The 13,786-nt window shown below is 38.1% G+C and overlaps 1 protein-coding gene across 1 annotated transcript in view; it reads right to left on the bottom strand.

The window, feature by feature from the left end:
- Positions 1-9,817, bottom strand: part of LOC138005611 (epidermal growth factor receptor kinase substrate 8-like) — a 35,979-nt gene extending 26,162 nt beyond the window's left edge. The window contains exons 1-8 of the mRNA XM_068851816.1: positions 9,769-9,817; positions 9,014-9,084; positions 8,478-8,508; positions 8,333-8,393; positions 2,635-2,699; positions 1,990-2,064; positions 1,775-1,864; positions 1,199-1,348 (exon numbers count right to left, since the gene is read on the bottom strand). Of these exons, the coding sequence (XP_068707917.1) occupies positions 1,199-1,348; positions 1,775-1,864; positions 1,990-2,064; positions 2,635-2,699; positions 8,333-8,393; positions 8,478-8,508; positions 9,014-9,084; positions 9,769-9,771 (546 nt within the window). The 5' untranslated portion in view covers positions 9,772-9,817. The remainder of the gene's footprint in view (positions 1-1,198; positions 1,349-1,774; positions 1,865-1,989; positions 2,065-2,634; positions 2,700-8,332; positions 8,394-8,477; positions 8,509-9,013; positions 9,085-9,768) is intronic.
- Positions 9,818-13,786: the final 3,969 nt, after the last annotated feature.

Here is a 13,786-nt window from a genome sequence, read left to right as displayed (position 1 = left end):
TACATTAACAACTCAACATACAGTGATCTTGAGGGCCAAGTACTGTAATGATTTAAAAGAACGTTAGCCCTAATTCAACTGGTTCAAAAACCTGGTTCTTGTCTGGGTACTCCGGTTTCCCCTCTCCTCAAAAAACCAACATTTGACTTGATTTGTGTTAATTGTTAATTTCAGTTTACAGTGTCCCCAATTAGTAATTCAGTGCTAGAATGACTAGACACTTCAGTAAAGTTCCTTTCCTTTCCTTTCCTTTTTGTCTAGCCATGATTAGGGCTAACCATGTTTCAACACAACTTGGCTAAGAAACAAAAAGCTGATTATCTTTTCTCTTTTTTTTTTTTCCAAGCTTTATAACACACGCACAAGGCTTCACACATCACTTCCACAGTTTAAACTACTAAAATGCTTCTTTGTTTTCTCAGAATTTGATCAGGATATCAGTATTTGTGGACTAGTAAAGAAAGAAAGAGTAAAGTTTTTAAGATCCTTAATTCAATGAAGCTTTAAGCAGTTACAAGCAGCAGTATATGATTCCAAAGGCAGCTAATATCACAAAAATCTTCTGGTAAGGAGTTAGAGTAAACAACACTGACAATGTACAGGGATAAAAAGATCCAGAAGGAGAAACAAACAACTAAGTGATGGCTAGACAGATAGATGAATTCTGAAACTTGTACATCAAAAAAAAAAAAAGAAAAAAAAAAAGAACATCAATCAGTACTAATATGGGGTGGGGGCATCTGATCTGGGTTTTAGGTTAAATTGCAGTTTTGGCCTTTTCTTTACCTCATTTTTTTTGTTTGTTTGTTTGGTTTCTTTTGCACCGAAAAAAAGGACAGTTTTTTGGTTTTAGTATCTGTTGCAGTTTGTGGCTTAATTCCAATTCTTAGCATCAAAAGGAATTTTTTTTCCTATTTGGTATCCTATCTTTTCTATTTGATGTACAGCTGAAGATTGGCAATAATTTTATGTGTCTCCGCCATGAGCACATTCCACTCGTATCACATTACTCTCATGTCTCTATTATTGGCCTTATGCTATAGATTTACAGTAACTGTAAGTTCATATCCTCCATGTGTAAATGTTTTAGTTTGACTATGGTTTTAAAATATTGGTTTTTTGGGTTTGAACAATCAATTTTTTTTGTGCTGTTTTACCTCAATGCCCTCCTCTATTATCTAATGCAACTATTACATACTGGGACTCGGTCAGACTGGAACAGATGCATGGCACCAAGCTTTTGCTCTGTCTGTATAGTGTTGAATACTAGAACACTGTTCAGATCGGGATCATCATTAAAGTGATGTACATGTCCAATTGTACTCAACGGGAATACTTCAATGACATCCTGAAAAAATAACGTTATTGATACAAGTTAATTGTGAAAGTTCTACGTCATGAAAATGGGACACTCCGTGGTACATACATGCAAGAGCTGGGCAATAGTAATGTGACCCTTTTCTACGTGTACAATAGTAACAGTACACTGTACACCAAATCCAAAGGATGTGGGGGATTCCACTATGATCATATAAACCTGTGTTGATTGCTTACAACCTCAAGTTGTTTTGACCCTTCAGAGACGAAGGTGTTAGCACCCGATAAGATAACAAACCCTTCGCAAAAAGACAACAAAGGCAAGCCAGATAATAAAAATAACTGATAGCAGCGTTTCTCTACCCAAAACACTAACAATAAACTTTTGAACACAAGAACTCAAAGTCACACCACTCTAGGTTACAATAGGGGATTGAATCAAATCTCACTTCCTTACCTGCGTTTCCCCATCTAAAAGTACCACATCTGTATCAGTTAATCTCATCTCCATTTCCTTCGTCCATTGATTTCCATTGGCCAACAGTTCCTATTGGAACAATAACAAGCAAGTATAAAATAGCAAAGTCTAACAATTGCAAGAAAGATGGAGGTTGCATGGTCTAAATCAGTCCAATATTAAAACAGAAAACAATAAATCTGATATTGCCCTACTTTGGTTTGCTGCAGCCTTTCCTGTGGAGGGACTTGGGAGTCTTGAAAATTTCTTAATGTGAAGGAGGACAAATGCTGTAGGTTAAAACAAACCTCAAAATGAATATTACAGTATTTAATTTTATCCTTCAGGTAACACTCATGAGCATCACTAATTTTAATTGGCCTTTCCCTCCCGAGAGTGAAATTGATAGATTTTACACCAGGGCCTGGTTGTTCAAAGCCGATTAACACCAATTCCAGATGAAAATTTAACCAAGGAGTTTATTTCTCTAATCCCAAATGTTGTTCAACGCTGATATTCAGCAAAACATTACACAGTTCGTTTAGCTTCTTCCCCCCCCCTCCCATCCCTTAATTTTCTTCCTTCCACTGTTTCATCAGTGTGACGGGTGCCTAGAATGGGGGGCTCATGGCTGGGTTGCAGGGAATTGCCAGCCATGGGGGCAGTATTCTATCTAGGGGCTGCCTGGCCACAGTGGACGCCCCTGGGTATCCCAGGCAGCCACCTTCCACTTAAGCCAGGCAGTTGGTTAAAAAACCCCGGCTAAACCAAGTGTACAAATCTCCAGAGACATTAGTTTTCAAGCTTCAAAGGTCACATTCTGTGACTGTAGCAATGATTCCATATGTCACATACTGTACCTCCAGAAGAAAATTTGTTCTTGCAGGATATTGGCTTGCAGCCAGGACAGGGGCTTGCTTCACTTCTAAAAAACAAACACCACAATAATAAATAATAAGAATTTTAGATAATAATAATAATAATAATTATGACAATAATAATAATAATAATAATAAGAAGAAGAAGAAGAAGAAGAAGAAGAATTATTATTATTATTATTATTATTATTATTATTATTATAAATTATTATTATCCTACAGAAAGTAACAAAAGTGGTCTTACAGTATGGTTGCTACTGGTACGCTCACTACTTCAGAATACTCGAAGCATCTGAACTAAGTTGACGGTGTTCACAAAATTTTAAATTTTTTTATTATATCTCTCAGATAGTACGCACGCTGTAATTGGCTAAATTAGCGGGCCATATTCTACAGTACGGCCCGCTGTACAGCCCGCTAAATTTAAAATTTCGACAAAACATCATCTAGAGAGTTTTTCATGTCATTTCTGTTGCATAAACTTGTACTGAAAACTGTTTGAATCTTGCAAGCAACTATTTCAAACTTAACTGCCAAGAAGATTTAGCTTCTGCTTCACTTTGACTAGTTTCCTTACCCGCGTGCCGGTTAACCTCAGAGATATAATAAATATCTTACTAACCTCGTTTTCTGGGTCCGTACTGTAAGTTACGGATCCTCGTTTTTTTCCATTGATTTATGGCCCGCGCGCTACGCGCTTCGCGCTTGGGCCATAAATCAACGGGAAAAAACTTGGTCCGTAACTTACAGTACGGACCTCGAACTCGGTTAGTAAGAGGTATTTATTATAGTTTCCAAAGGGGTTCTTCCACTATAATTAAATTACATACATACAATTACATTTAAAAGGTTAATATGTACATGATAATGCTAAAAATAAATAGATAAGTAAATGAGAGAATAAAATAGATAATGGTGGCAATAAATAAATTAATCATAAAATAGATGTAAAAAGAGTTTTCTCTTAAAAGTTTGTAAGTTATTAATATCCTTAAGTTCCTTAGGTAAATTATCAAAAAAGGATGACTCTCTATATGCGAAGGATTTCTGACCCATTTTGATTCCGCATTTTGGTCGGTTGAGATCGTTCTTTCCTCTAGTGTTCCTCAAATGAATAATTGTACAGCATTGAAACTTGGTATTAAGATATTCTGGAGCACTGGATTGTTAAGACATTTAAATAACATTTAACCAATTCATTGTATATTAGTTTGCTCATTACACTAAGCCATTTTAGAGAACTCAACCCATTGACTCCTGGGGGTTCCCCATTGATGAGTAAAATCGTGTGGCGTTAGACAGAGTAAAATAATAAGTATGGCCGGTTTAGGCTGGTTTAGGGGTGAATGGGTTTACAGCATCAGTGATGTGATCATATTTCCTGAGATTGGTGACAATCCTACAGGCATAATTTTGTACCAGCTGTAGTTTTTTGATGTTTTCTTTAGAAGTAATGCTCCAAACCATTAAGAAATAGATAAAATATGAGCGGGAGACCTTTATGGGCAGTTAAAACGGCAAGCCGTTTTATAGCCCATAAAGGTCGGACGTGAATATTTTATCTTACTTGTGAAATGAAACAATAGATTTTGATTGTTATGTTAATCGCGTGGGCGTGGAGTTGTCCCATAGGAGTTTAGCATTGAATTTAGCAATCTATTTTGGTAGAGCTTTTGTGGTAGAAACATGGCTGATTGGTTTCACTCTCCAAAGAGTAAAGAAGAAGAGACCACTCTAGTGTAGGAGCAACTCCAAAAGCAACACAATACAACACTAAATGGGGTAGAAAAGTCTTCGAGGAGTGGCAGCAGTGACGGCAAAATAAATGTGCAATGTGAGAAGTTGTTAGAATAGCCGGTCTCAAATGCGAAGATGTTGAAGATGTGACCGTTTCAGTATAGCACATGTCGGCAAATAAGCTAAACTTTTGGTTGAGCAAATTCAGTTTGTTTGTGAAGTGGCCAAGCAAAATGGAGAACGTTGTCCGCCCAATTCACTTTATTTGTTATTTTGTGCTATTAACTGTCATTTGCGTGAGACGGAAGGCAAGGATGCATTAAACTTTCTCGACAAGGCACACAAGATTCAAGTAAATTGTTACCTAATAGTTTTGATTGAAATGTCAAATTTGTGATTGATTAATAAACTTTGTACAAATTTTCAGGACTCGTTTTTATGAAAGTTAAGCATATTAATTAGGCGAGTTAGAAGTCTTTATGAAATTTAATTTTACTGCTAATTCAACTAATTAAAAATTCATCAACCCCAGCCTTTCCCTGCTACAGTGTATCTATTCAATCCCTCCCCGTGCTTTCAGACAGTTGAACTTTAACGGGATTTACAAACCAACACATGTGACCTGAACACAGGTAACCCAGGCTCACTGTGTGCGTCACGTAGGTATTAAAATATAGAGAACATATGAGGCGAAGTTTAGGTCTGCAAAAGTTTGCTAGAAAATGGAAATAAAAATCGATAAAACTTACCATGTGGTGAGCTGTTGTTGTCTTTAATACATACACAAAGTTTCGGGAAAAATGGTCCCCGTTCACCTTCCTTCATAATATAGTGACAAGGTAGGAGACTGAAGCCAGCGTCTGGACTCTGATCGACCCAAAACAAGCACAATTTTTTTCGCGAAAATCAAATCCAGTTGCTAAATAAACATGCCAGGCTCGTGGAACATGAATTTCTCTAAACCATGAATCCACTGAAGCATCTCCAGGTAGCAACGCGAAGCCACCAGGCTCCGTAGAACTTGTAAGTTGACCTGCTAAAATGGCGGCCCGAAAGCGTTGTCCTCGCGAAGTGTCCAATTCAAAATGCCACTGAATTTGGGACACCTGGTGACCAGTATAATAAGTTCTGGAGGGAGGGGAGTCCCAAATTGCTAAAAACAAAACTCACTGAGCAATCTGGGACTCCCCTCCCTCCAGGGGGACATATATTCCCCTCGTCACCAGGCGTCCCGAGTTCAGTGCCACTTTCGGGCCGCCATTTTAGCAGGTCAACTTACAAGTTCTACGGAGCCTGTTTGCTTCGCGTTGCTACCTGGAGATGCTTCAGTGGATTCATGGTTTAGAGAAATTCCTGTTCCACGAACCTGGCGTGTTTATTTAGTGACTGGATTCGATTTTCACGAAAAAAATTGTGCTTGTTTTGGGTTGATCGGAGCCCTTAAGCTGGCTTCTGTCTCCTACCTTGTCACTATATTATGAAGGAAGGTGAACGGGGACCATTTTCCCCGAAACTTCGTGTATGTGTTAAAAACAACAACAGCTCACCACATGATAAGTTTTATAGATTTTTATTTCCATTTTCTAGCAAATTTTTGCAGACCTAAACTTCGCCTCATATGTTCTCTACATTTTAATACCTACGTGACGCACACAGTGAACCTGGGTTACCTGTGCCTGAATAGTGTGTTTCTGTTGGCTGTCATCCTAATGAATTATTAATGAATTTTACAAGTAGTAATATAAATTAGTAAAAACAAAGGAATTAATCATAAGCAATAATGATTTATGGTTGAGCAGATGTTTTATCCATTGGCTCTTTACTAGGATTTGGGAAGAAGAGAGAATCCCTGAAGAGTGGTGGGAAGGTATTATTGTGGAAGTTCCTCAGAAAGGAGACTTTGGAGATTGCAATAACCATAGGGGTATTACGCTACTATCTGTTCTGGGCAAGGTATTGAACAGAATACGTCTGGTTAGGATGAGGACAGCAGTGGACATCCTGCTTAGAGACCAGCAAGCAGGCTTTAGGAAAGGCCGTTCATGCATAGACCAAACATGTACCCTACGTGTGATCATAGAGCAATCATTGGAATGGAATTCATCCCTATATGTCAACTTTGTGGACTATGAGAAGGCATTTGAAAGTGTAGATCTTGAGATTCTTTGGAAGCCCTTGCGCTTTTATGGCATCCCAGAGAAGCTTGTTACATTGGCTAAGTCTAGCTACAGTGTATGAAGGTCTTACTTGTCGGGTAGACCATGAGGGTCAGCTTTCAGATTCATTCAAAGTGACGACAGGGGTGTGGCAAGGCTGTCTGCTGTCACCCTTTCTATTTCTACTGGCCATTGATTTGATAATGACATCGGTAACCACAGCAGGTAACAACGGAATACAGTGGACCCCATGAGAGCAGTTGGACGATCTGGATTATGCGGATGACCTTACTCTGCTCTCCCACAACCATCTACAAATGCAGGACAAAACTTCAAGGCTAGCAGAGGAATCGGCTAAACTGGGTCTGAGGATTAACAAGGTCAAGAATAAAGTATTAAGGATTAACAACACAAGTGAGGAACCTGTTGTGGTCGAGGGGTAGCCGTTGGAGTATATATACTTTCATATCTCGGGAGCGTTATAGACACACTTGGAGGTATGGACAAGGATGCACTTACAAAGGATTGGAAAGGTTAGAGCAGGGTTTATCATGTTGCAGAAGGTATGGGCATCGAAAGAGCTACATGTATCTGTGACAAACTTCACATATTTAGATCAAATGTGAAGACTGTTCTGCTCTAGCTATGGGTCAGAAACCTGGAGAACAGTGAAGAGGATACAAAGTAGAGTACAGAGGTCTCAGAAGAATTCTTGGCATTTTTTGGAAGGATACGGTAACCAATGAGCAGCTGTACGTGGGAACGGGCGGAAGAAGAGCTAGTTGCGCTACAAGTAAGGAGGAGGAAGTGGGGCTGGATAGGCCACACTCTACCGAAGCCAGCAAATAACACCACGCGGCATGCTCTTTCATGGAAATTCCCCAGGGGAAGAGGAAATGAGGGCGCCCTAGAAACAGCTGGAGGAGAGATTTGGAGTATGAGGTGAAGGACAGTGGGCTGAGCTGGACAGAACTTGGTAAGAGGGCCCAGAAACGGGTGCGGTGGAGGAAACTCATCAATGGCCTATGCTCCACAGGGGGCAAAGGGCCTAAGTAAGTAAGTAAGTAAGATGCTTTATCCTCTTAATTCTTGTTAATTTATACATGCAATTTGAAGCAGTTTTTGTCCAAAGAGTGCTATAGGTGGTAAAGATGGTAGTGTTCGAAGTAGTTGTGGAGTACCAACATAGATGTTCAGTTGAAGACGCTGCCTCCGCTTTCTGTTTACTGAAGATCATTTTCAATGTTATGAATGTGCTTCCTAGAATTTTCCAGCATCCAATCAGGGCTGTTTATCAAAAGTATCCCGGTAATTCAGCATTTATAAACACTGAAGTCAAGAAACCATGAGCAGTGATTAAAAAAAGCTCATACAGTAAAAGCAATCATATAATAACTCGATGCTATGTTTGCAAAGAAGTAGACCGCATGTCAAAAGCTTTTGTCCAATGCAGTTGTCTCGCTTTTGAGAAGTTATGTTTCACCTCAAAATCTCTGATCGAGATCCTTGAAAAAAAATTTGCGAGTCTCAAAACTCGATCCTTGATTATCTAATCTCGAAACTCAATCCTTGATTCTTGAAAACATTGAGGATCATGGATAGAGTTTCGAGTCGAGACTGTCAACTTACTTTTGCACGGTACTGTAATTTAATTACCCTCTTCCCAAGACCTGGCATGCTTCTCAAGTTGAGAGATGGTCCCACTACCGCCTTATGGTCAGATAGCTATAACTAAAAGGCTGACATTGTTACTTAGCATACCAAGTTTAGGATACATAAGTGATTACCTTTTTGTTGTCCTATTTTTGGGGAGTTCTTTGGTGATCTCCTTGGCCCAGAGCCATTAACCTGGGAACCAAAATTAGGATAAAATTTAGGAAAACTAACTGAACACAAAAAGATTCTAAAACAATAAATACCCACAACTCTTACCACATTTGTTGGCCCTCCTGAATGGGAATCACTGTGAGATAAAAGGAAAATAATATTTAAATTAATAGTTTGAACATATGTGTAATATTTGCAACTGGAAAGACAATGTTTTGCCAATTTCTCCTTGAACCAGTTCTCAAAAGAATTTTTCAGTCAATACCGACTGATCATTAACTAGAAGACTTCAAAACAAAACAAAACTAAACTTCTGAAGTAAACAATCTCTGCTCATTTGCTGGTCTAGTGATAACTGAACACAATTTGAAGAAAAAGGAAGGAATTTTTTTTTTAAATCAACAAAGATTCTTTAAGAAAGTCATACAATGATTTACATGCAGCCTAACAGACCAACAGTTGAGACTACTGTAGCTAAAAGGGAAAATAAAATAATGATGTGCAATAATATGATTTGACTGCAATCTACATATGTGCTACCTCTGCACATGTAGCATGATTATTATTCCTCTTTTTAACCAATGATATTTATTGTTTATTCTTCACTATATCAACAAATACAGTAATAATGATTGACTTACCTTTGCAAAGAATTTACTCCATTTTGTTTTGCCCAGGCATTGCCATGGCCATATTGATATGCTTCTAAAGACTATAGGCGAGAAAAAAGACCTTCTATTGATCAGAAAACTAAAAATAGCCTTTATCCTTCAACATCGCTATTGTTGAGGCCAAAAAAGAGGAAAGTTGTGCTTCAATTTTAATGTATGATCGACGAATGAAGGAGAATGGGTTTCCTACCATGTTGATATCACAGAGACTGCTTTGCAACGGGTTTGTTCTTTGAAAACAGCTACAGATGCAACATAAGATTACTACGTAGTTTGTGCCATCAGCCTTCATTGCTCAATTATAGAGCGAACTAAGGCCATTTTTCCAACTAGTTTAAGCACACAGAGCAGTAAGTTTTCAGGGAATAGGTTACCAAACGATCTTAATGTGTTTAAGACATGTGTAAATTGAAGCCGAAAAGTGTGTTAATTGGGGTGATAGGCACTTTCATCTTGACAGTTTCTTTTCTGCTCAATATTTAATAGCTGCGGGATTTTTTTGCGGATAAAAGTAATAGGTTTCCTTGAATTTTCTGTCACAAGATTGTACCACCATGTACAATTGACACAATATATACCTTCCATTTACTGCATAATTTCAACTTTTTCCCACACCTTGTGAGACAAACAAACAAACAAACCGTAATAGCATCCTAATCTTCCTTTTGTTGAAGAAACAAAAGCAATACAGCTAAAGAAAAAATAGTCAACTAGTAGGTACATACCATCTTTGAACCTGAAAATAGAAAAAAAAGAGGGAACAGTAAGGTTAATTTAAAGCAGGTCTATGATTCCCTGCAAAAACAAAACATTAACAAACAAAAAAACACCATGCTATTTACCATAAATTAATTTTCAATAGGTCTACAACTATGTACAATCAGGGACAAAAGTGTTAAGACATTTCAGGAAATGGAGCACTTTCTAGAACAGAAGTCCCAATCCATGATGGAAAAAAAAACAACTTTACAACCAAGCAACCCCCCCCCCACCCCCACTTCCCTCTCGCAAAGTTGAAACATGCGACATGGACACTGTCACATGATCGCAACATTGATAAGGGGAGAGATGAGAAATAAGCCTAGAACGAAAATGTCCCTTTTCAGGGACTGTCTCAAGTAGGTTTGTCCCTGATTATAGCTTGAATATTGTTCTGGTTGGCCCACTAAAACTCTGTCATTGGCTCATACTCTTGCCTGATTTTGCCAAGTGTTGCCGAGCAGGAAAGAAATGTGGCAGGCAGCAAAATCTCCAAGTATCTAAACTTTCAGAAGATTTGTGCTTGTTGAAGATGCAAATGGTTAACCCATCGACTCCCAGGGGTTCCCCATTGATGAGTAAAATCGTTTGGCGTTAGACAGAGTAAAATACTAAGTCTGGCTGGTTTGGGCCGGTTTGGATGTCAATGGGTTAAATAGCCAACTCTGCACTGCACATCTTATTGGTCATTTATCATCTCAAACCTAATCCACACTCTGACACAGGATATCACTTTGGTTTGATATACAGTTACACCTTGTCCTAAATAAATCAAAAACAGTGTACCTCTCTAATTTTCACGCCAGTCAGAAGTGTCTCCCTACTGTCTGTTGGACAGCAACCTCTTTTTCGCCTAAGGTGAAACCAATTTAAGCTATGAAAATTATCTCTGTAACTCAAAATATGGATACTTTGAGTAAAACAATGAAATAATAATCACTGTCTATACCTTTCCTTAGAGGAAGTTTAGGCAAAAGTGTAAATAATTAAAACAGTGGAGAACATTTTACTTACCAAGACCTTTTGTAGGAGATGCATGACACTTAAAAATGAATAAACAAGTACAGTGATAGAAAATAAATATCTAAAAGCCTCTTTTCGGGTTTTTTCAACAGTTTTCTTCACACTGAAAAAGGGAACTTCTATACCTGAAATGTCTGTGGTTTTCTAAAATATAGTGACACTTTTTGATACTTATTTTATATCACTCTGCTTGTTTGAACATTTTACTAGCTTGATTAAAACCCTCTGATTTGGTCTGACAGCATAATCCCTTTTACATCCCTATGTAACTTAACTTTGGTAATTAATTAATATTTTTCCATTTTTTTGCGGAAAAAGGGTTCATGGATTTTTCTGATAAAAATATGGTATCCCTTAACCCCCTTAACCCCCGTGGGGTTCCCCATTGATGAGTAAAATCGTCTGGCGTTAGACAGAGTAAAATCTATAAGTGGCACTCTTGGGAGTGAAAGGGTTAAAACAGTGTAAACTCTGTCACATTGGCCTAGCAATCAAGTTTCCAACCCTGTTAAAGAGGGTTGGAAACTTGAAAGTGAAGGGTTATCAAGTCCTTTGAAGAACAAGATCTCTCAAGATCCTGAAAACGATCCAGTATCATAGAAAATAATCCACAAATTTACATTAAAAGTCTTGCCAAGATCTTTGACGGTCTTCAGTGAGCTTTAAGGATCCTTGGGTAAATGTTGCTAAAGTCAATCTAATGTATAGGGATCTGTGCATCTTTGGGAGGTATTCCCCTTAACGTTTTGGCAACCACAGATCGCTTTTTAAGAAAGATCTTTCTAAAGATCTTAGCAGGTTTAAAGATATTTTAAGCTCCTTGAAGATCTGAGAGATTTTCTGAAGGGAACCCTTACTCAAACATTGACCACTTATCCGTGTATCATCTATCATACACCATTCATGTGACTGGCAGAAATTAAATTATAATTTCCTTTAAATTTTATGAGACAATCACAAAGAAAAAGATGAGTTTCTAATAAATGGCATACCTGACTATTGGCTAAGAGTATGTTTCTCAACACTTAAAAGTTACTTTCAAATATCTACCTTACTGTAACTGCTTTCAGTACAAGGTACGCAAGTTTGTGATTTTTCTTACACAAGTAATACAATCCTTCGAAATACCGATACTTCTATTTATAAAATTTGTTTTTCACAAAAATATCTGGCATGAATGGTTTATCAATAGGTGAATGACAGTGTCATCGCACTTACCATTTAACCATTTAAAAATTCAAACAAAGTTATTCAACTGGGAATGAATGACAAGAATGCAAACATTACATGGAGTTTTGCCACAGGCAAATAATCTTTCAGGCTTGCAGTATTACAGTTCAACTAAAAAAATTGGAAAGGAGATAAATACTCAAACAAACAAAGATTTGTCAATTACGGAAACGGAAGGGAACTGCGTTGATTCAAAAGATTTCAAACAATCCCAATATTGTACAATCGAATTCTTCTAAATCAATATTGACGTCATGAAATATTAACTTATGCATCATTGAGCACAAGATAATGAACTTTCATTGTATTATCGGTGGAAACAAAAGCACTGAGGAATTTTTTTCCTACCAGATTTTGAATGATAAAATGAATAAATCAGTTCTAAAAATTCACGGAGCCGGAACGAATAGTCTAGAGCTCGAGAATCTAAGCGGTTGTGGAAGCGCAAGACACCGCAAATATACCGATACTGGCATAGAAATAAAATTAAACACTTATTAGAATATCTATGTTAGAATCTGTACGCGATCTGGTGAACGGCATCAATATTTGGAGAAGATACTAAACTAAGCTCTTGTAACATAAACAACACAATATAGATTAATTTAAGACGAATCAACCAAATGTTATTTTCGTCCAGTACGGGGAAATTAAGCTTGAAGGTCTTAAATTTATTCCACCGGTACCCACGCCATAGAAACAAAATAAATAACATGCAAACAAATAAGATCAAGGCAAAATGGTTCGAAACATTTCGTCACTCACCGCTACTGACTTCATGAGGAAACGGAAAGAGTTTCCCATGACTAAATGCCAATTCATAATAAGTTCGCACCGTCGAAATGATCGCGTATCGAATACCCAGCTGCGACGCCATGTTAGTTTCGAAGCACGAAGTCTCTTTGCATTTGACGCAGAGAGTGCAAAATGGGGTTTTTCAACTATTTCTCACCAAAATTTGTTTCCTTGTGCACCTTTTAAAACATCATAGAACTCAGTGGAACTATCGAAAGAGAATCCTAAGGATACTGTACACACTACGTACAGCTAGCGATCATTTTGAAATCTTAATTTTCCAGCATTCTCACATATCCCAACCTGGACACTAAACAAAAGTTTGACTGGGGTCACTGTTTTACAAAGCTCACCTTGATTAAGTGGTTCTTTAAGCTTTAGGATTATCTCAGGCAACAACAGAAGGTAAACTATCCCTGTCTTAATTGGAGGAGGCTCAACATGGCATACAATTTACATCTGGCAAATTCCACATCAGCCAACCATGTCCGAAAATTTCGCGGGACAATTAAGACAATTAAGTGGCTGACGGACGCGAAAGACTGAGCAGCTTTTAGGGCCACTGAGCCAACCTGTCAGGATTTCAGAAAATTCACGAGGTTATGTTGTCCCTTCGATGACAACATGCAATTTGATGACTAGGAAATTGACTAGGATGACTAGCATTCCTTCTTCGAGCCCGCGTAACTTTCGTCAGAGGTAGGTATCAATCGCGCGGGAAACGGGAAGACAGAAACACACGCGCTATACCACGCGGGATGTAGTGCCTTGTTGGGTGGCAAGTTAGTTGGGTTTACCATTTACAAGCAGAAACCGGTTGGTACTAGGTTTGTTCAAATGGTAAGCAAAAACTCCCGAATGGAAAATTTTGTTGGCATTGCCGTGTACCACTTACAAAATTCGTTCACGTTTACCGAGAGAGTCTGGAGAGAGGCA

This window comes from Montipora foliosa, chromosome 1 (assembly GCF_036669935.1).
Source record: "Montipora foliosa isolate CH-2021 chromosome 1, ASM3666993v2, whole genome shotgun sequence".
Lineage (NCBI taxonomy): Eukaryota > Metazoa > Cnidaria > Anthozoa > Scleractinia > Acroporidae > Montipora > Montipora foliosa.
This window is presented reverse-complemented; position numbering and strand designations above follow the sequence as displayed.